The 24,234-nt window shown below is 43.7% G+C and overlaps 1 protein-coding gene across 1 annotated transcript in view; it reads left to right on the top strand.

Moving 5' to 3' along the window:
* FAM171A1 (family with sequence similarity 171 member A1) overlaps positions 1-24,234 on the top strand; it is a 125,989-nt gene that overhangs the window by 63,851 nt on the left and 37,904 nt on the right. Inside the window, exons 2-3 of the mRNA XM_065921167.1 lie at positions 7,867-8,094; positions 13,937-14,029. Coding sequence (XP_065777239.1) covers positions 7,867-8,094; positions 13,937-14,029 — 321 coding nt within the window. The remainder of the gene's footprint in view (positions 1-7,866; positions 8,095-13,936; positions 14,030-24,234) is intronic.

Genomic DNA, 24,234 nt, shown 5'->3' with positions numbered 1-24,234 from the left:
TTTGCCCTGCAGAGCGTGGGTGGCCAGCAGGAGGGTGCCTGGGACCAGCACTTACTTGCTTCCCACACCAGGGCTTTCATCCATGTTCCAGACTGAAGCTGTGACTGGGAGTCATCACTGAGCCGTCTTTTCATGAGATCCAGGTAGGAGTCAGTTGCTAGCGATTGGAAAACACAAAAAGGCGCAAAGTGGGAGATCCTAAGTTCCCAGGGCTGCAGCAGCAAACATACCTTATGGGCTTTTCCAAGTGAGTAGAAGTTCAAATGGAAGTTAGGAGATCATAGTCCTCCACTGATAATTAAGGTATACATTTGTGAGGAAAGGCTCACATGGGTGGAAATTCTGTGTCATATTGTGACCTCAGGTTAATAGAGAGGCTTTAGGGCACCTCTTGGTACAGTCAAGAGCAAAAGGTGGTTAACTAGAGGAGGGATGTGAGGGGAGCCAGAAGACACTCATGCCAGCCTGTGTGTCCCTCTGACACACGCCTGCATATGTCCCTTCTCTTCTGCACAGAACACCAAGCTGAATATTATTTTTAGAAAGAAACACACAAAAATTGTCAAATGCTTCGAGCTCTATTATATATTATGGGCTTCCCAGGTGGCTCAGTGGTAAAGAATCCTCTTACCGATGCAGGAGACACAGGAGACATAGATTTGATCCCTGGATTGGGAAGATCCCCTAGAGAAGGAGATGGCAACCCACTCCAGTATTCTTGCCTGGAAAATCCCATGGATAGAGGAACCTGGTGGGCTACAGTCCATGGTTTCATAAAGAGTCAGACACAACTGAGCACACATGCATGCATTATATCATACAGACAATATGTAAGAATGTTATATAATATTTATATAACCTATATAGCTATATATATTATATAATATAACATAATGGTAATATATAATGCAAGTAATATATTAATACACATTACAATTATGTAATTAATATACAATGCACTATTAATATACTGATACTGATATATTGGTATCATATTTTAATATATTTGCATACTATAGTGATATAATTCATATTAGTATATAGATTATATAGTGCATCATCGCTGCCCTGAGTGCAGCTCTTAGCACACGGTGACGCTGTGCACCGTTACCCCCTACCCTGTTACCAGGCAACGGTTGCCGTGGGACTACTCAGCCATTGGTCAGCACCGCAGTGGGCCCTGCCCACAGCAGCCAACTGTCAAAGAGTGACCGCTAGTGGTCCTATTCAGCCATTGGTTGGCACCTCAGTGGGCTCCACCCCCAAGCAGCCAACTGTCAGCGAGCAGCCGCTAGTGAGGGCATTTTCAGCTAATGGTCTGTGGAGTGGTAGTTGTCAAGCAGAGAATGAGGTAAGAAGCGGATCCAAGCCTTCGCCTTGAGGCCCTCCAGCTCACTCACCGTTGGGCCAGCGGATGAGCGAGGGGCCCAGGGAACAGACTGGGGGCTGTGTCTACAGGGCCAAGGCCACCCAATGGCCAGACCCAGACCTTGGGGCTGCAGTGACCCTTTCCCCCATCCCCACCTCATGGCAGCAGCCATCTGCATAGGACACAGTCTGTGGGACCCAGCCCCCGCTATTTGGGCCACCCGAGGAGCCTGAAAGCCAGTTGGGTCCTGGGCGCCTGGCTCCCTCAGCCATAACAGCTGGACAGCTTCTGGGGACCTGGCCTGAGGAAGCCACCAGCCTAGATCTTCTTCCTCTCAGCCAGGACTGGACCTCGCAGGGTGAAAAACAGTAACATTGGCGTGGTGGAGGTTTACAGGAATGTCGTTAGCTGACTGTGACCTGCCCTCAGGAACAAAAGCTCAGACACCGAAAAGTTTACAATTCACCCCTCCCCTCCCTCACCTTTCCTACAAAAGGGCTTCACTGAGAGTTTTCGAGGAATTTGAGGTTTTTAAGGCATGAGCCACCTGTCTTCTTGCACAGCCCTGAATAAACTTTTCTCCTCCACACTCCGATGTTTTGATATTGTTTGGCCTTTCTGTGCATCGGGCACACCGACTTGTGTTTCGGTAACAATATTACATAGTCTATAATATTATAAATATGTCTCTTTTAGAAAATATATAATTTGCTTAAAGGATGTGATTCACTAAATTTTTTTAAATCAAACTGTTGAAAAACAAAGGCAAAGTACGCTTGAGTCCCCTACATGTGAATGAGTTCCATTCTGAGAGTGCATTCATAAGCCAAATTTGTTCATAAGTCCGACAGAGTTACTTTAGGTACCCACCTAACACAATCGGCTATATAGTACTCTACTGTAATAGATTTATTATACTTCTGACACAAATGATACACACAAAAACAAAAAAGAAAAAAACATTTTTCACCTTACAGTACAGTAATCTTACAGACATGTGAACTAACATGATTGTACATGAGAATGCAGATTCACACGATTCGCTAAATTTTAAGAAGAAAATAAAATTGAACAATGTAAGATGCATATGCACTGTATGAGACCAGAGAAAATAAATTGCAAGAAAACGCTAGTGTAATAAAATGCATTCTTGTTTCATCAGATATCTTACAAAGTAAGGTAAACCTTTCGTATTTCCAAGAAAAGTAAAGAAAGTGGATAGAAAAGTGCCCCTTTACATGGGCAGCTCAGGATATACCTGTAATTGCTGTATAAAGAAGTGGCAATTCTATAAATATACAGATATTGTTAAAAGTTAGCACCAAGTAGTATGAAGCAGAATTTCTTCAAGCAAAGGTCAGGTAATGTTTTATTTATTTTTTTTCATTTTTTTTTTTTTAAATTAGTTGGAGGCTAATTACTTCACAACATTTCAGTGGGTTTTGTCATACATTGACATGAATCAGCCATAGAGTTACATGTATTCCCCATCCTGATCCCCCCTCCCACCTCCCTCTCCACCCGATTCCTCTGGGTCTTCCCAGTGCACCAGGCCTGAGCACTTGTCTCATGCATCCCACCTGGGCTGGTGATCTGTTCACCATAGATAATATATATCAGGTAATGTTTTAAAAATAACCTCCCATTTAGAAAATATTTTCAAATGACTAATTTTTTATATTTTGACATAAGAGATGGGAAGCTGTTGTGACTCCCCTGAATTTGGGTTAAATATAACTAATCACAGCGCTGGAGGCTGAGTCCGGTGATTGGCTTTTCTGCCGCTCTCCCTGATGGTCAGCAGCACAGGGCATTTGGACAGCTTGGACTGAAAGCCTTTGCTTGATCTGCTGGTGGAAATGGACTTTCTTTCCACAGAGCCTGATGGGCCAACCCAGCAAACACTGGGTTCCCAGCGAGGTGGGTTGCTGTGGAAACCAACAGCTCTAAACACCAAAAGGGAAGAAAAATATTAAAATCCCAGCATCAAGGCCAATTTGAGGGAGTATAAAAAACCATGAAAAATGGTCAGAGGGAGTCAAAACTTCATAGAAAGAAACCAAAAAAAAAAAGAATGATGGAGCCCGTAGATTTCACTTTTCCTTCCATGATAAGTCAGATCTTTTTCCAGTAGATGTGAAACCGAGGCTTGGTGGCTGTTCAGACTGAGATGAGCATAGTCCTCCCAGCTGTGTTCCCGGTGAGAACCACAGAGGGGGCTGCGATCTGGAGTAGTACCCTCCAGCAGGTGACTGTAGGAGAGATGAAGAATGTCGATTATAGAGTTGGCATGAGAAGTTATGAAGTAAAAGTCTGTCATTTGTGGGAAAAAACTAAAGACATACATTATTACTATTTGAAGGTAAAAGGGGAGGAGAGGAGGCATGGCCCCTCAGTGTCTACAGGCAGTTCTGCTAAGTACTTTGTACCTGTGAAGGGTGCACTGCGATTCTTTCCTCTTGCTCCTGCCGTGATGTTTGCTCTAAACTTGCTGTGTGGGTGCCTCCTCTCCAACCAGCAATTTGAAACAGACTTGTCTCCTTTAGTTCTAAGTCTGCGGCAAATAGAAAGGAGATGATGAAAAGATCATGTTGGACTAAAAGATAATGTTTAGTGTTCTACCCGCCAAGCAGATATGCTCTTTGAAAATGACTTGGTTTGTGCCCACAGAGTCAAACTCTTCAAATCTGCCAAGAGTAAAGGAGTTCTGAATTATAGGGGAGGAAGAATTCCTGAGCACTTGTTTTTTCCTTCTTGATTCTACCACTGGTCCATGAGAATTTGAGAAGCATGCTGTAGAGGCGGTAACTGAATTCCTGATCATGAAATAATGCTGAGTAAGAGTGTGAAACAAGAAGAGATCTGAGCACACACTCCCAGGGTCCACCCACCATGTGCTGCAGAATTGGAACCCATGATGGATACAGCTAGAACAGAGCCAATGGGATGTATGGGCCTATAGGAAGGGATTTATTCTAAGGAACTGGCCCACATGATCATGGAGGCTGACAAGTCCCAAGGTCTAATGGGTGAGCCGGCAAGCCGGATGTTCAGGAGAGATGATGGTATAGTTCTAGTTCAAATGCTGGTAGGCTTGAAATCATGGAAGAGCTGACATTCAGTTCAAGTCTGAAAGTAGGAAATGCCAGTGTTCAGAGACCGGTAGGAGGAAGTCTCCCTTTACTCTGGAGGGGACTTTTTGTTCTCTTCAGGTCTTCAACTGATTGGACAGGGCCCACCCACATGAAGGAGGGTGATCTGCTTTACTCAGTTAAATGTTCATCTCCTCCAAATCACTGTTACAGACATACTCAGGATAATGGTTTTTTGTTGAAGCATAGTTGATTTACAATGGTGTGCTAGTTTCTGTTGTATAGCAGTATGATTCAGTGTATGTGTATATATATGTGTGTGTGTGTATATATATATGCTTTTCCAGTATGCTTTATTACAGGATATTGGATGTAGTTCTGTGTACCATACAGTACAACCTTGCTGTTTATCTATTTTATATATAGTAGTTTGTATCTGCTAATCCCAAACTCCTTATTTATCCCTCCCCCATACCTAACTGTAAGTCTGTTCTCTATGTCTGTTGAGTCTGTTTCTGTTTTGTAGATAAGTTCATTTGTGCCATATTTTAGATGCCACATATAAGTGATGAAAGTGTATTAGTTGCTCAGTTGTGTCTGACTCTTTGCAACCCCATGGACTGTAGCTCACCAGGCTCTTCTATCCATGGAATTCTCCAGGCAAGAATATCAGAGTGGGTCTCCATTTCCTTCTCCAAGTGATATTGTTGGTGTTTGTCTTTCTTTTCCTGACTTAACCTCACTTAATATGATAATCTCTCATTCCTGTTGCTACAGATGACATTTCATTCTTTCTAATGGCTAAGTAACAGTTCGCTGTATATATGTACCACATCTTTTTTATCCATCTGTTGATGGATATTCAGGCTGCTTCCATGTCCTGCCTACTGTAAATCGTGCTGCTATGAACACTGAGGTGTTCTTTTCAAATTGGAATTTTCTCTGGATATATGCCCAGGAGTGGATCCTACTGCATATTTAGGTCTAGGGCCATTTATAGGATCTTCCTTTTCTCTGCAAAATGAAATAAATAAATAGTATGTAGTGCCCCACCTTTTCTCAGAGGGTGAGATAGTTGGATGGCATCTCTGACTCAATGGACATGAGTCTGAGCAAGCTCCAGGAATTGGTGATGGACAGGGAAGACTGGTGTGCTACAGTCCACGGGGTTGCAAAGATTCAGACAAGGCTGAGCGACTGAACTGAACTGCTCCACCTCATGATAAGATCACTCCCCTGGTTGTCTTTTAATGGGAATAATCTTGTTTGCTGTTGAATGGATAATATAAGTGTTGCTATAAAAATGATGCCCTAGTGGGACAGTTCTGTAACTTTCACTCTATTTTGCTATGAACCTAAAACTGCTTTTAAAAATAAAGTCTAATTTTTAAAATATGAGCTAAATCTAGACCTACTGAATGGGTGGGCTGTTCCTGCTGTTCTTTATATTCATATAAATAAAACAAATTGCAAAATTTTAATACATATGACACCTCAGTAGTCTGTAATAATTACCTAACCACAATGGTGTGTTTTCACATCCTGTTACACCAAAAGAAGTAGCTAAATAATATTTTTCAAGGTATATAATTGCAGAACATATACTAGGCTTCCCATGTTAGAAGAAATTCAAGTGGTAGAACCCAGGGCATTGATTATAAGAAAACTCTTTTCTTTTTTTACTTAATTTTTATTGGAATGTAGTTGCTTTAAGATGTTATGTTAATTTCTACTGTACAGCAAAGTGAATCAGCTATATACATACATATATCCCCTCTTTTTTGGATTTCCTTCCCATTTAAGTTACCACAGAGCACTGAGTATAGTTCCCTGAGCAATAAACTCTTTACTAGGTCCTCATTAGTGATCTGTTTGATACATAGCAGTATATGTGCGTCAGCACCATTCTCCCAATTTATCACTTCTTTATTCCCTGCTTGGTGTCCATTCCTTTGGAGAACTCCTTTCTTGTGTTTATTCAGAAATTATTTCACTTTTTCCAAATCTCCGCTGCTTTTGCCTTCTCAGCCAACAGTGAAGAGAAAGCAGAAAACTTGTAATCCCAGTTGTTAGTGAATGTTGCATTACAAGACTATATAAATCATCAACGTGCAACACCACAAAGCACCTTCCCACTTGTCCTGTTCTAGAGGATTTCTGCTATGAGAGTATTAATTCATTTATAACTTCCCATACCACTAGGGACAAGTAAGACCCAGTTCTGTAAGAAAGCAAATGTGTGCTGCAAATCTGCATTAAGATAACACTGATAAGATTGTCAGGAATGACATGCTTTGTAATGCCATATGCCTGATTTTCTTGATGTTGATTTTATCCCTCTTTTGGCAGTAGTTTTCTACTCTTATAGTAGGGAGTAACCAGGTTCAGTTTTTGTAGCACTTTTTTCCTCTACAAGGTTTTTGAGAGATTTATTTGGTGCAGACCTTATGTAACTCCTGGGTCTAGGGTTCTTTAGCTATTCCTTATGGTCATCTAGCCAAAAAATGTTTTAACTCTGTGACACCAACTGAGCCCTTGAACTCTTAATCAGTAGAAATCAGGAAGGGAAGTTCAATCAAGACTTTTTTGGGAAGGCTGCAGCGTGAGGGATCCAACAAAACCAAGTAATAGGTGCTTTTCCTCCCTCCCAAGGAGGGGCGAGCTGGTTCCTTAAATGGGGTATCAACTGGGGCAGGTCCATGGCTGGGCAGGATGCATTGCTTAGATAGTCTGCCCACCCCTTGGTGGTACTGTGTGCAGGGACGACTTTTCAGTCATGTCTTCATGATTACTAGCACAGCGACCTTGAGCTATACACATCCATGTTCATCACAGACTGTTGAACAACTTTGCTGCAAATTAGTGCCTGCAGGGTCCTTGTGTAGCAGCCTGAGCCTTGCTTAGGCTGTGTTTACCAGCAACACTGGGCACGATCAGAAAGCATTGTGTTTGCTGCACAGTGTCTTAAAGGAATAGAGATTTTCTCTCAATTATTGGTGGGGGAAGCCGGGAGGAGCCAGGAGGAAAGGAGTTTGTTATAGGCGGTGGTTTTGAAGAAGATAAGGAATCATGCAAAGTACAAAAGAATTGCTAAGAAGAGAACGTTCCTGGTTAAAACGATTTATATTTTAGATGTAGATCTAAAATTGTTTTTCTAATAAAAAAAATTTTTTTGGCTGCACCTTGTGGAATGTGGGATCTTAGTTCCCCCACCAGGGATCAAACTTGTGCACTCTGCATTGGATGCATGAAGTCTTAGCCATTGGACCACCAGAAAAGTCCCCAGTCTAGATTATCTAAGCGTATCCCGTGAATACTTTCTACCTCCCTTTGCTGTTATTACAGAATCACTGTTGGAGTTCCCCAGTTAATAACCAGTTCTTTGTTGCTCTGTCCTTCTTCCAGAGGTCACCCTGAAGGTCCACATCAGTGATGCCAGCACCCATCAGCCCGTCCCTGATGCGCTCATTGAGATTTTCACCAACCAGGTCTCCATTGCCTCTGGTACCTCGGGGACAGACGGCGTTGCCTTCATCAAATTCCAGTATAAGCTGGGCAGTCAGTTGATTGTCACGGCCACAAAGCATGCCTACGTGCCAAACTCTGCCCCCTGGAAGCCCATCCGGTTACCTGGTAAGGTGGTCTTTGCCTTTCTCTGAAACAGGGCATATAATCAGGATAGGGGTGGAATCAGACACAGAAATGATTTTGTAAGCGTTAAGTCAGACAATTAGGAAAATACATGTGCATTCTCTGCCCTAGTTTTTGGCGCCCCTTATGTGCAGGGAAGGTGGGATCTGGTGTGAAGCTTGGTTGGGCTTCACATTGCTATTTGTACAATGGAACCAAAGCCTTTTCTACTCATTTCTCCACTGTTCTGTTCTGTACATGATGGATCATAACCAGCCTGTGGCATTGGGACAGTGCACTGAAATGGGGCTTCCTCATCTCACTTTAGCATCTGAGAGCAAGGCTGCCAAAAGGTGGGCATGATGGCCAGACTATTTTTCTCTGTCCCACCTTCTTACCTGCTCAGGAAAAGCACTCCTGCTGCTCCTCCACTCTCAATACTCCATTCCTCTCCTGGCACGTCTAATCACCAAATGTGTCGTGGTGTTTCCACACATCCAGCAATGTGTCGCCGAGTCTGCGAACCCAGCTGGTACTTGCTAGCTTACCAGTTTATTATAAAGGCTATTAAAGGACCAGTCAGATGAAGACATGTGTAGGGCAAGGTCTGTGGGAAGAGGCGTGGAGCCTCCATCCCTGGCCAGCTGTACCACCTCCTAGCACCTCTGGTGCTCACCAACCAAGAGGCTCACCCAACCCTATCCTCTTGGGTTTTATGGAAACTAAATCATGTAGGCATAACTGATTAAAGCATTAGCCGTTAGTGATTGATTCTACCTCCAGCCGCTGTCTCCTCGCTGGAGGTCAGGGGAAGTGGACGGTGAGGCTGAGAGATTCCAGTCTCTAGTCACACGTTCCCCTCCTTAGGTTATCATGAAACTTTCCAAAAAGTCATTATATTAACTGAAACTCCCATTGAAAGCCCCATTCATTTGATACGAATAACAAAAGATTCCTTTATTGCCCTTATCACTTAAGAAATTCCAAGGGTTTTAGGAGCTGTGAGCCAGAAATGAGACCCAGACCAAATATATATTACATATTATAAATCACAATATCGCATGACCATTCACCCCTGCAAAGCAGTTGGCCTACCACCAGGGGCAAAGATGGTGCCTGACGTGAGTTCAGCTGGGGATGGGGTAGGTGGGAGCAGCAGATGGTGCCCCCTCTGTCCCCTTACTTCAGTCTCCATCTAGTGCCTGGACCACATTATCTGCCAGCACACTTGTTGCCAGGGTAATGGGGGGAGGATGGACTTTGGAAACCAGATAACCTGGGTTCTGGCTCCAGATCTATGCTTGAGCCCCATCAAAGCCCCATCAAAGCTCCAGCTTTGATGCCAGTCTCTGCAAAATGGAGCTGATACCACCTTGTAGAGCAGTTCTGAGTAAAAGGTATTTAACGTAGATGCACTCACAGTGTCTAAAACATGGTAGGTGCTCAATAAATGCGTAGCACCTAACACAGTGCCTGGCACAAGGCCAGTTTTCGTGCTCACCTCTGCACCACTGGACCTGCCCCATCAGGGTTCCCATTGCCTCTGGGGCCCATGGAAGCGAAGTGTGGCTATGCCTGTCTCATCCAGCCCCAGCACCTACCCTCATCCACAAAATTCTCTTTAGTTCAGTTTATATTTGTCAAGTGCCTACTATATGTCAGACACTGCCCTGGCCACTGAGAATACAAATCTAGAGACTCAGGACTTGCTTCTAGGTTTATCCATTACTTATGAAGTCAGCCACAGAAGCCAGTTCCTCCTGATGGGATCAATACTCTGATAGATTTATGTGCAGATGGGGATGCTGGGGAGGACAGGTCCACCAGCCTACATGAGCGAATGAAGGAGTTTTCTGGGGAGGCGGAGAGGGCAGCTGAGTCTTGAGGATGAATAAATATTAGCATCAGAAGATGCTTGTAAAAACATACAGATTCCAGGACTCACCCATTTGACTGGCCAGATTGACCAAGGAATCTGGATTTTAATAAGCAGTTTCTACTCCCCACAATAACCCCCATCCCCCAGGTATTTATGGATAAAAATGTTCACTGTAATTTGGGACCACTGCTTTGAGAGCTATGGAAAGTGGGTTGAAAATAGGTACAGTTGAGGAAATGCTTTAGGAACATTTTAGAGAAAAAGAGATAAACCTGAGGAATATTTAGCAGGCAGAATTCAGAAAGCCTTGAAGAATGGGTGGGAGGGATACAAGGGAAAGAACGTTGGATGAATGTGAGTTGAATCTCAAATTTCTGACTGGTGACGGAGTGGATAGAATAACAGGTGGGATATGGGCCACCTGGGGTTCCCTAAAGTTGACTGGATTAATGCTGTTGACTGAAAGAAATCCCTTACTCGCTCCCTGTATGTATCCCTCTCTCCAAGCTTGGGGCTCCTACAAAAGTGGGTGGAGATGGGGGTGGAGGTGCAGGAGATGGGAAGGAAAAGAATGAGTGTTAGGGTCATAGTCAGTGATGAATATAGCATAGACTGGATTTAAGCTGCCTGTGGGATGCCAAGCATGTTCGGCCTTTCGTTTCCACTTTCTGGCTATTATGAACGATGTTGCTATGAACTTGCATGTACAAGTGTTTGCATGAACACATATTCTCAGTTCTCTTGGGCATGTACCTGGGAGTGGTGTTCCTGGATCGCATGGTGACTCTATGTTTAACATTTGGAGGAACTCTGGATTGTTTTCCCAGCACCAAGGTCCATCCTTATCTTTGTCAGGGCACTTTGTCACATTCTGCTTATCATGTAGCTATTGGTTGTATGTCTTAGCCTCCTTCTAATGTAGATCCCTTAAGGGCACCGACTGCCCCCCAACAGTGATCTATTCTGTACATCTAGCTCTGGGCCTTATATATGATGGCAGCTAAATAAATGGACTGTGTAGAAAGAGGGGTCATATCCATGGCCAGCCCTTCATTGGGCCCTCTGGCACTATCCAGAGCCAACTGTGCTAAGTATTGGGTTGGCTAAAAATTCATTTGGGTTTTTCTGTAACAGTCTACCAAAAACCTGAATGAACCCAATAATTACTCTATTTAGCATTTGATATTTCTGGCTCCTAATATTTTCCTTGAAAGTTACTTTACCTCTCTAGGCCTTACTGTCTTCCTCTTTAAATGGAGAGACTGCTCTCAATGGGAACATATATATTACCATGTGTAAAATAGATAGCCGGTGGAAATTTGCTCTATGACTCAAGGAGCTCAAACTGGCATTCTGTGACAACCTGGAGACGTGGGATGGGATGGGAGTTGGGAGGGAAGTTCAAGAGGGAGGTAGCATATGTATACCTGTGGCTGATTCAATCTTCCCCATTGGCTCAGCAGGTAAAGATTCTGCCTGCAATACAGGAGACGCGAGTTTGATCCCTGGGTCAGGAAGATCCCCTGGAGAATGAAATGGCAGCCCACTCCAGAATTCTTGCCTGAAAAATCCAATGGACAGAGGAGCCTGGCAGGCTACAGTCCACAGGGTCCCAAAGAGTCCGACACAACTAAGTGGCTTGAATCTGAAGCAAATATGACATCTCTTCAATGTGGATGATGGATACACAGATACCTATGGCTGATTCATGTTAATGTATGGCAGAAACCAACACAATGTTGTGAAGCAATTATCCTCCAGTTAAAAATAAACAACAACAACAACAACAAAAAAAAAAAACATAGGAACTTAGGCCTGGATGGAGTTTAAGAGGCCTTTGAACTTGACCCTGTGAAGCATAGCAGTGAAGATCAGACTCCAGAGTTCAAATCCTGGATCCAGTATTTATCAGATTCGGGATCTTGGACAAGTTAATTCCTTATCTATAAACCTGTCTCCTTACCTGTCAAAGGGGCATGTTAATAATACCTCTTTCAGAGAGCCGTTTTCAAAGTTAAATAAGTTGCTCAAATTAAACCACCTAGAATAAAGTCTGACATGTCAGTGAGGGTTCAGTAATGTTAGTGATTATTGTTATTCCATAATACATTGATTTGGTTTTTTTCTGAAGTTCATGTTCTACCCAGAAGCATTAGGTTTTTCCCCCCTGGCCACACCTTGCAGCTTGCAGAATCTGAATTCCTCAATCAGGGATAGAATCTGGACCCTGGCAGTGAAAGCACTGAGTCCTAAGTGCTGTTCAGCCAGGGAATTTCCAAGAAATGTGTAGGCTCTGTGAATTTGTAGGTTGGAAGTCGAGGTCTTTAAACAAGAATTTAAAGTCGCACAAGTTCTGTCGTCTTGTGTTCTGTTGCTTCAGTCGTGTCCGACTCTTTGCGACCCCATGAGCTGTAGCTCGCCAGGCTCCTCTGTCCATGGAACTTTTCAGGCAGGAATACTGGAGTGGGTTGCCAGTTCCTACTCCAAGGGATCTTCCCCACCCAGGGATTGAACCTGCATCTGTTATGTCTCCTGCATTGGCAGGAGGATTCTTTACCATTAGTGCCACCTGCAAAGTGTCATCTTATTAGTTCCCAAAATACAGTGGAAAAAAAAAAATGTTTATCATTGACTTATCCATTAACCTATGCACATATTGTGAGTCTTTTTTAATGTTAATATCCAATACTTTACATACATACAGTGTGTGCATTGTAACTTTTAACAGATTCCTAATGTGAAGAAGTTCAGATACTTCACTAAGAACTTCTAAAGAATAAAAAATATGTAGCTAACTGTTGTAGGCTAAGCAGTTGTTATAGAGAGATTGCACGACTCATGGAGTTTTGAAAGACTTTTGCTAACAATACTTAAAGGACAAACTGTTTCCTTTTTCTCTGTTTATGATATTTCTGACACCTAGTAGGTGGGTTTTCTTCTCAAACCAACCAGTTCTCCACCTCTCTGGATACCAGCTGGGTGTCTTACAATTCAGTTTCATTCTGACAGTTGTTGTTCAGTCACTCAGTTGTGTCCGACTCTTCAAGACCCCCTAGACTGCCATCTCCCGGAGCTCGCTTAAACTCATGTCCATTGAGTGGTGTTGCCGTCCAACCATCTTGCCCCCTATCATACCCTTGTCCTCTTGCCTTCAATCTTTCCCAGCATCAGGATCTGACAGTAACTGTCCAAAATTAGCCCAAATGCTACCGATTAAGGGCTCAGTCCCATGAGACTGTCCTCTAATTCAGACACAAGCCCTAAGTGGTCACCTGTACTTCTGACCAATCAGCTATAAATCAGAGGTTCCCATGAGCCCCTCCCTCGTTTCTTTTACTGTAATGACTCCCAAAACTCAGAAAAACAATGACTTACATTTGCTGGTTTATAACAAGTATCATAATGGATGCAGATGAACAGCCACATGAAGAGGTACAACGGGGTGAGATCCAGAAGGTCCTGGCCATGGAAGCTTCTATCCCCGTGGAGTTGAGGTGCACCACACTCCTAGCACATAAATGTACTCGCCAGCTTGAAGTTCCCCAAGCCTGTACCTTTGGGACTCTCATGGTAGCTTCATCAGTCATGGCAGGCGTGATCAATCATGAACTGAACTCTCCACCCCATCTTTTCTCTCTGGATGATGGGAAGTGAGCCTGAAAGTTCCAAGATTCTCATCATGGTTTGATCTCTTTGGTGACCAGCCCGCATCCAGGAGGCCACCCAGAATCTCCTCATCAGATCAGAAAGATACTCTGGTGACTCAGGAATTTACAGGGGTTTTGAGCCAGGAACCAGAGGCGGAGAACAGATATATATTTATTATTATGTCACATTAGTAAAAAATCAATGTTGTTGATTGATTTTAACCCAGAGAATCCAAAGAATGCAGAGTACTTAAAAAATTGGTATGAGCACTTTGATTTAGAAGTCAGAATTCCCTCATATCCATATTTGTTTCCACAGTATTTTCTTCACTAAGCCTGGGCCTGCTTCCAGAACGATCCGCTACCCTGATGGTGTATGAAGACGTTGTCCAGATAGTCTCAGGATTCCAAGGTATGTCTGATATTTAAAAATAGGAGCGATGGTAACTTTGGGGCCAACTGTTAAAATGTGAGGAACGGGTAGTCAGGTAGTGATGGCCACGAGCATGTCCACAGCTGGACATAATGGCTGTAGTCCCTACAAGTGCACGGACGTGTTGGCATTTCAGTGAAACTGTTGGCTGTGGCCTTGTTTGTTATCAGCCCAGCCTTTGAAGTGCAAAGAGGTAAGAAGAGGCCCCGCCCTCTGTTCACACCACGTCTCTCTCTTCTCCAAAGGTGAGAAATTTCATCCCAGGGTCAGAATCCAGACCCTGCCTGGGCCTCACTGGTCAGTGGATACGGTCACTCTGAAAAGTTTCGTAAGCATTTGAGTATATAGAGTTTCAGGGGGGGTTGTTTGTTCGTTTTTAATTTTTTTGGCTAGGCCTTGTGGCTTGTGAGATCTTAGTTGTCTGACCAGGGGTTGAACTCACACCCCCTGCAGTGGAAATGCAAGTCCTGACCTCTAGACCCCCAGGAAACTCCCTAGAGTTTCAGTTTTGCAAAACAGGACAGTTCGAGAGATCTGTTGCCCAACGGTGTAAATATACTTCACATTGGCGCACTGGACACATAAAACTGGTTAAGATGGGGACTGGCTTGGCAGTCCAGTGGGGTTAAGACTCTACGCTCCCAATGCAGGGGACACAGATTTGATCCCTGTTTGGAAAACTAAGATCCCACGTAGCACGGAAAAAAAACAAAAACAAACAAACAAACAAACCTGGTTAAGACAGTAATTTAATGTTAGGTGTTTTTTACAATAAAAAAAATTTCTTCCCCCACCCAAAAAAGAAAACAAAAAATTCCCAGGCGTTCAAGTGTGGCCTTTTTCTATCTCTTGTCCCCTTGTGTTTTTAGCCCATCTCATGTGCAGTGGTGTAAAGGTGACCTCACCCCTCTAACTGCTCTTCCAGAAAATCTGGTACAGAAGGTTTGTGGAATTTGCCCTCTGTTTGGGGCTGGCCTTGGAACTCGGAATCAGACTTGTGTCAAAACTTTTTTGTGCTGAGATGATTGGTTTCTTCCATCTTAACCATGGGCCTGAAAATGATATTTCCTGTCTTTTACTCTTTCATCAGATTATTATTATTATTTTTTTTAACTTTTTGTTGTTGTTCAGTTCCTAAGTCGTGTCCAACTCTTTGTGACCCCATGGACTGCATGCATCACACCAGGCTTCCCTGTCCTTTACTATCTCCCGGAGCTTGCTCAAACTCTTTTGTCCTTTGAGTTAGTGATGCCATCCAACCATCTCATCCTCTGTCACCCTCTTCTCCTCTTGCCCTCAGTCCTTCCCAGCATCAGGGTCTTTTCTAATGAATAGGCTCCTCACATCAGGTGGCCCAAGTATTGGAACTTCAGCTTCAGTATCAGTCCTTCTAATGAATATTCAGAGTTGATTTCCTTTAGAATAGATTGATTTGATCTCCTTGCAGTCCGAAGGACTCTCAAGTCTTCTCCAACACCACAGTTCAAAAGCATCAATTTTTTGGTGCTCAGCCTTCTTTATGGATCTCACATCTGTACATAACTACTGGAAAAACCATTTTTTGTTTGTGCTAAGCCGCATCAGTCGTATCCTACTCTGCAACCCCATCGACTGTAGCCCACCAGGCTCTTGTGTCCATGGGATTCTCCAGGGAAGAATACTGGAGTGGGTTGCCATGCCCCTCTCTAGGGGATCTTCCTGACACAGGGATTGAACCCAAGTCTCTTATGTCTCCTGCATTGGCAAGTGGGTTCTTTACCAGTAGTGCCACCTGGGAAGCCCCCTTTTTTGTTTGTTTTATTTATTCCTTTATTTTAATACTATTTACACCAATTATTATCTGCCTAACACATCCGTGTGCCATCTGCAAGTGAGATGACTTTATTCCTTTTTTTATTGAATAGTTGTGGGAACATACAAGGAGGTTAACATGCTCCTCTTAGAAGTATATAAAGAGAAATAAGGAGAAATGTCTGGGAGCATATGTGACCTGAGTTTGGGAGAGATAACAGGAATAGATACATAGATTTTAATGTCATCTGCACAGTGAAAGCCCTAAGTCATCTCCTGCTTTTCTCCTAAGAGACAGCAGAGCTAGGCCTGAGTCCTCAGCATCCTTTCACATCAGGACCACAATGGGGGCTGTTGGGCCTGGGACCTCCAGTTTCTCGTTAATTACCTTTGCCATTGTTTTTTCACAACTGAAATATAATGGTTCCCCACCTCCAGTCTTACTGGGATATAATAGACATATATCTTCAATGATTTGATATGTGTATATTTTACACAGTGATCACCACCATAAGTCTAGTTAACATCCATTATCACACAGTTTTTTCTTGTGATGAGAACTTGTAAGATCTACTCTCTTAGCAACTGTCAAATATACAATCAGTTCAGTTCAGTTCAGTTCAGTCACTCAGTCACGTCTGACTCTTTGCAACCCCATGAACTGCAGCACGCCAGGCCTCCTTGTCCATCACCAGCTCCCAGAGTTTACTCAAACTTATGTCCATTGAGTCCCTGATGCCATCCAACCATCTCATCTTCTATTGTCCCTTTCTCCTCCCGCTTTCGATCTTTCCCAGCATCAGGGTCTTTTAAAATGAACCAGTTCTTTGCATCAGGTGGCCAAAGTATTGGAGTTTCAGCTTCAGCCTCAGTCCTTCCAGTGAATATTCAGTACTGATTTCCTCTAGGATGGACTGGTTGGATCTCCTTGCAGTCCAAGGGACTCTCAAGAGTCTTCTCTAATACCACAGGTCAAAAGCACCCATTCTTCGGCGCTCAGCTGTCTTTATAGTCCAACTCTCACATCCAGACATGACTACTGGAAAAACCATAGCCTGGAAGCTGAAACTCCAATACTTTGGCCACCTGATACGAAGAGCTGACTCATTTGAAAAGACCCTGATGCAGGGGAAGACTGAGGGCAGGAGGAGAAGGGGATGACAGAGGATGAGATGGTTGGATGGCATCACCGACTCAATGGACATGAGTTTGGGTAAACTCTGGGAGTTGGTGATGGACAGGGAGGCCTGGCGTGCTGCAGTTCATGGGGTCACAAAGAGTCAGACTCGACTGAGCAACTGAACTGAACTGAACTGACTAGATGGATCTTTGTTGGCAAAGTAATGTCTCTGCTTTTTAATATGCTATCTAAGTTGGTCATAACTTGCCTTCCAAGGAGTAAGCATCTTTTAATCTCATGGCTACAGTCACCATCTGCAGTGATTTTGGAACCCAAAAAAATAAAGTCAGCCACTATTTCCACTGTTACCCCATCTATTTGCCATGAAGTGATGGGACCGGATGCTGTGATCTTAGTTTTTTGAATGTTGAGCTTTACGCCAACTTTTTCACTCTCCCCTTTCACTTTCATCAAGAGTCTCTTTAGTTTTTCTTTACTTTCTCCCATAAGGGTGGTGTCATCTGCATATCTGAGGTTATTGATATTTCTCTTGGCAATCTTGATTCCAGCTCGTGCTTCATCCAGCCCAGCATTTCTCATGATGTACTCTGCATATAAGTTAAATAAGCAGGATGACAATATACAGCCTTGACGTACTCCTTTTCCTATTTGGAACCAGTCTGCTGTTCCATGTCCAGTTCTAACTGTTGCTTCCTGACCTACATACAGACTTCTCAAGAGGCAGGTCAGGTGTTCTGGTATTCCCATCTCTTTCAGAATTTTCCAGTTTGTGGTTACCCACACAATCAAAGGCTTTGGCATAGTCAATAAAGCAAAAATAGATGTTTTTCTGGAACTCTCTTGCTTTTTCGATTATCCAGCAGATGTTGGCAATTTGATCTCTGGTTCCTCTTCCTTTTCTAAAACCAGCTTGGACATCTGGAAGTTTGTGGTTCACATATTGCTGAAGCCTGGCTTGGAGAATTTTGAGCATTACTTTACTAGCATGTGAGATGAGTGCAATTGTGCGGTAGTTTGAGCATTCTTTGACATTGCCTTTCTTTGGGATTGGAATGAAAACTGACCTTTCCCAGTCCTGTGGCCACTGCTGAGTTTTCCAAATTTGCTGGCTTATTGAGTGCAGCACTTTCATAGCATCATCTTTCAGGATTTGAAATAGCTCAACTGGAATTCCATCACCTCCACTAGCTTTGTTCATAGTAATGCTTCCTAAGACCCACTTGACCTGCTATTTACCTGGGGCCATACTATGGTGGAGGTAATGAAAATAATAGCGACCTCCTTTCAAAAGGTCCCATGCATGCATTGCTACACTCGGTGCCCCCAACCCTGCAGCAGGCCACCACCAACCCATGCCACCACCAGAGTTTCCTGGACACTCACAGGCAAGTCTGGGTCAATCTCTGGTGGGGTCACTGCTCCTTTCTCCTGGTACACACAAGGTTCTGTTTGTGCCCACCAAGAGTCTGTTTCCCCAGTCCTATGTAAGTTCTGGCAACTCTATGGTGGGGTTATTGGCGACCTCCTCCTCCTCCGAGTTTATGCCATACCCAAGTCTGCTGTAGGCACCAGGCCATACATTATGTCCCCAGAGCGTATTCATCTTATAACTGAAAGTTTGTGCCTTTAACCACCTTTATCTGTTCTCCTCATCCCCTGCCTCCTGCCTTTGGCAACCATTCTAATTCCACTTATAGGTGAGATCATACAATATTGTCTTTCTCTGACTGATTTATTTCACTAATATAGTGTCCTCAAGGTCTATCCACGTTGACCCAAATGGCAGAATTTCCTTCTTTTTATGGCTGAATAATATAAACATGCATACATTTCCTGTATCCATTCATCCATCAGTGGACACTTACATTGTTTCCATGTCTTGGCTCTTGTGAATAATACTGCCATCTTTGCCTGAATAAATAACTTCTGACCCTGGGTGACACAGCCACTCATGGTCACAGCAGAACATGTGGCTGGAGGAGTTACTTGTTTTCCGACTCTCCAAGATGGCTATTTCTTACGCTCTAACCCCTGCACCACTGTTTTCTCCCATTCTGCGTTGTTGTTCAGTTGCCAGTTGTATTCTGACTCTTTGTGAACCCATGGGTTGCAGCACGCCAGGCTTCCCTGTCCTTCACCATTTCCCAGAGCTTGCTCAAACTCATATATCCATTGAGTCACTGATGCATCCAACTAGCTCATCCTTTGTCGTCCCTTTCTCCTCTTGCCTTCAGTCTTTCCCAGCATCAGTCTTTTCCAATGAGTCAGCTCTTTGCATCAGGTGGCCAAAGTATTGGAGCTTCAGCTTCAGCATCAGTCCTTCCAATGAATATTCAGGGTTGATTTCCTTTAGGATTGACTGTTTGATCTCCTAGAGCAGACTAGAGATCTCCCACTCTTTAGTGGGCAAGTATTCAAGCCCTTGTGTCTATGCTTAGTTGCTCAGTCGTGTCCAACTCTTTGCAACCCCGCCAGGTACATCTGTCCATGGGATTTTTCCAGGCAAGAACACTGAAGTGGGTTGCCATTTCCTTCTCCAGTGGATCTCCCCAAACCAAGCTCTTCTCTCTCTTCCTTTTCCTGGAATTGAACTAAGAACCCAGAAGAGGTGAGGATCTTAGCTAATGGTAGAATCATGAGATGCAGCAGGTCTGTGATCACACCAGGCCACCTACAGGGGAACAGAAAGTATGAATCCAAAAAGGGTGCCAGCTGGTAGCAGAAAAAAGCAGACTGGGGATTCATGGAGTCTTGTTAATGGTACAACATTCAAGTGAAATCTACCAACTCCTGCCACATGGTCCCAGAGCTTCCCCAAGCCCAGAACTAGGCGTCCATGTGCCTTCCACACCTTCTGGCTCCAACCTTGGATTCCACCCATTCCTGCCTCCCTTATGCCCCCTTCTTTCCTTATCAGTAACCAGGAAGGTGAATTAAAACAGCCCTCCAGCTGAGGGTTCAGTATCTTATCACAAAAACCACCCTTCCTGCCATATCTGGCAGTAATGTCTTAGCTCCCAGACAAAACTGAAAAACCTGAAGAGTGGGGGTCATATTCACCTTAACACTCCCAGGGCCTGGCCCCACACCCACTTTAGTATCCATATACAATGAGCAATTCATTGAAAGGCTGAGTAAATAAATATTTTAAAAACCATCCAGATCCCACTCTTTTTGTACTTCCTGTATAGATCACTCATGCTACAGTTAATTATTTGCTTTGTCATGGCTGCTAAGAGGAGGACAGTTCATCGGTACCCACATGCACACAGACACACAGTCAGAGTATTAGAATTGCTCTCTCTCTCTCTCTCTCTAAGGAGCAAGAAGTATGGTCATATTATAAGCTTAGGGATGTAAGACATCCAGGTAGTTTTTGTCATGATTAATTTATTCAGTCTGCTGTATCACTTCTCTCTTTTATGTAACCAGAAACTGAAAACCATTTATTTCTCCCTTTCCAAAATTTCATTTGCATTCCAACTTTTAAAAATTGTCTACACTTCGTTAATTTTTTAATTCACCCTACTTTTTGAGTTGTACTAGTTGTACTTTTCCTTGTCTCAGTAGAGTACAGACATGCCAGGATAACACTAGGTGATCTTGTTTCTTGTTTTCTTACCAGTTGGAAGGAGAACCATATGTAGATAATTTTTGATCTTTGCAGCTCTGTTCTGAAAAACCAATACAAAACTGAATTTCTAAATGATATATTCAAATTTTTAATCTCAAACTGGTCAAGTATAGGTGCATTTCTTTATTTTTTAAATGGAGTCAGAGGAGGAAAAAAAATAAACTCTTGCCAATCAGAAATGTAAGTGCTGTCAGTCATTTGAATTTTTGTGTTGTAACATCATGTGTCAGACTCCCCCAAAGGAAGGGGGAGATGGTGAGATGACAGTTTGGTGACAGCCTCACACGTGTTATGTGCATAGTTTTGGGTGATGCCCCGTTGTTTGGTTTTATGTGACACTAGAGCAAAAGATTTGAAAGAATGAAGGCCACTTGGCTGAGAGGTGGAGATGGGAGAAGCAGAGGTGTTCTCATTAGCAAGATTTAATGCTTCAGGTGAAGTTTTGTTTTGAAATGTTTACAACCGAATAAAATAGAATAAGCTCATGGTTAATGAGCATTTTCCTTGAACAATAAAAAGACTGCTCACTTGTTTTCCTGTCTGTAGGTAGGTATCTAAATTCAGACCACACACACCCTAAAACTGTTCTCATCAGACCAGGTGGAATTATGGAGACTGCTTTCTCTGTCTCTCTTGCTCTCTTTCACACACACACACACACACACACACGCTCACACACACATGCGTGCGCCCACACAGGCACACACGCACACGTGGTTCGAAGTAAACTCATGTTTCCAGTGGAAATAACTTAGCACTTGATTTCATTTGGAAAGTCAGGAAAGTGGTTGTCTTATCATTGTTGCCTTTTCATACTGTTCATAGGGTTCTCAAGGCAAGAATACTGAAGTGGTTTGCTATTCCCTTCTCCAGTCATTGTGGACAGTGTTTTATATAGAAAGCCGGGAGCAGTTTCAAGTTAACAGTGTGGTGAAGCGGAAGGGCCAGCATAGGCACTGATTAACATAGGGCTCTTTACCACCATAGACTGGATCTATAAATATGCTCCTTGTCACAGAATGCTTGCAAATTGCCTTTTTCCCCCCTACTTTTTAAAAAATTGAAGTATAGTGGATTTACAATGTTAAATTAGTTTCAGGTGTCCAACATAGTGATTCAGTATTTTTATACATGATATTCCACTTGAAGTTATTATGAAATATTATTTATATTCCCTTTGCTATATCTTATATCCTTGTACATATTTGTTTTATACCTAGTAGTTTATACCTCTTAATCTCCTACCCTTTATTTTGCCCCTCTCTCTTCCCTATCTCTACCGGAAACCACTAGTTTGTTCTCTGTGCCTATGAGTCTGTTTCTGTTTTCTTATAGTCATTCATGTTTTATTTTTTAGATTCCACATAAAAGCTGTATCATATATTTGTCTTTCTATGTCTGACTTAACTTCACTCAGTATGATAATCTCCAGGTCCATCCATGTTGCTGCAGATGGCCTCATTTCATTCTTTTTTATGGCTGAGTAATATCCCATTATATATATGTACCACATCTTCTTTATTCTATTGTAGATTATTAAGGAGATTCTCAGGTGACTCAGTGGTAAAAGAATCTGCCTGCCAATTCAGGAGATGCAAGAGACTCTGGTTCAATCCCTGGGTCAGGAAGATCCACTGGAGAAGGGAATCGCTTCTCCAGTGCTTCAGTACTCTTGCCGGGAACATCCCATGGATAGAGCAGCCTGGCGGGCTACAGTCCTTGGGGTCGCAAAGAGTCAGACTCAACTGAGTGACTGAGTATAGCACACACAGATTACTAAGTGAAATAATATGTATACGAGAACTTTGTAAATCCTAAAATGCTGAACTGCACCTCTCGTAAGATAAGAGGAGGTGCAGTTTGAGTCTACATTGGTCTTTGATTGTTGCCGCCTTCATTAATTTTGGAAGTGGTGGATCCATTGAAAGTTTCTGGGTGGGGAAAGGTCATGGTCAGAGCAGAATTTGAGAATCATCAGGAGATGAGGCAGGAAGGGATGAGGCTGGAGCACAGAGAAGTTAAGAGACTTTTGTGATGGTTGAAGCCAGGGGTAGCATAAGGTCATGTAGGGTGGAGGCAGAATGGAAGAAAAAGACAATGCTAGAAATGTTAATACGGGAAGATTGGGGAGTCCCAGCACTTGAATGAATGTGCAGAAGAGTAGAAAGGGAAAACAATGTTGACAACCTGTAATCAAACCTGGGTGTTGGGGGAGAGTAGGTCTTTGTCAGTTGGGAGAGAAGGTAGTGATGGTTTTCATGCCTAGTGGGCATCCAGGTCGAGGTGCTGAAAAGACATAGAACTTGGCAGAGTCCCCGGCAGGACAGGAAGGCAACTGTGAGGCTGCAGCAAGGGCGACAAGTCAGGAGAGAGTCAGGGACAGCAGAGGCAACTGTGCTGAGACTTCAGGATCTCTCATCAGAAGTAGGAGGAAAAGAAAGCACTCGTAGAGCAAAAGGCCTGCGACTCTGCAGAGAGCGGAGGGCAGGACCGCCACAGCCAGCAGGGAGGGCTGCTGGGCGGGGGTGGGAACAGTGCACATCATTGTGAAGAGCTGGAGGGGTGAAGGCGGGCGGGGGTCACAGGGTTTGCAGATTATGCAGTTGTCAGTTGACATTTCCAAGGGCAGCATGTATTGAGGGTGAAAGCCACGTCCCTGGGCATTGGGTGGAAGGAGAGGAGACTGATGGGGAGAACAGAGTGAAAGTCGTGTGTTATTGTTATTTTTCTCAGTGAGGAAGTAAGGAATATATGTGTTGACTGGAGAAGAAAAGCCCCTAGAGAGGGATTTTTGATGAAGTCCAGAAAACTGGTCAAATAACAAGTCTTACAATAAAACAAGCAAAACTCAGAATACTTGGGTTCACCTTGGGGGAGGGCAGAGACAGGCAGAGAGGAGATGGAAGAAAGATTTTGAAGTGCAGACAGAAGTGGTGCCCTGGTGTTTTCAGTACAATTAGGTCTAAACACATGGGGGATGGCGGTGGAGCCCCAAGTTTGAGAAGAACAGCGGATGTTTGAAGCAGCTGCTGTGGGAAGTGTGGGGAGGGACATCCACAGAAGAGACAGCCCTGTCCCCCTCCACCATCCATCCACACCCAGTCCGGTCCCTTCTGAAAAGTGTGGGAACGTAGCAGCTTTCATACATAAATTTAGGCTTAAGAACATACCATTCCCTGCCCAACCTACACACACCCACTTTAGATTGTATTTGCACTGTGGCTTAGAATATTTCAACCCCTATACTCCTTAGATGTTTCTTTGGTCGTTTCACCAGGCAGAGGCCTTGCCTGTACTCCTGGGAGGACTATGTTTGATCCCCCACAGGTATCAGGGCGTGCTGGTCCCAGCGTGTGTCAAAGCAGCTGGACCAGCCACATCTCCTTGTAGGAAACCTGCCTCCACATCACTCTTCTGTGCCCCCCCTCCCAATACTCCCCCTGCCACAGAAAACAGACGCGTGTCTGGCCTGGGAGCAGGTTCTCCTGCACAGAAAAGGGAAGGAAGGCAGCAGGGGGAGAGGAGAGGGGAGGGATGCAGCTCCCAGTGAAATGCACGATGGGCCGGGGAATAAGAGCAGGCACGAGAGAGAGACAGAGACAGAGGCAGAGACAGAGA

Source organism: Muntiacus reevesi, chromosome 2, assembly GCF_963930625.1.
Source record: "Muntiacus reevesi chromosome 2, mMunRee1.1, whole genome shotgun sequence".
NCBI lineage: Eukaryota > Metazoa > Chordata > Mammalia > Artiodactyla > Cervidae > Muntiacus > Muntiacus reevesi.
The sequence above is the reverse complement of the archived record's forward strand: the minus strand, read 5'-3'. Positions and strand labels throughout refer to the sequence as shown.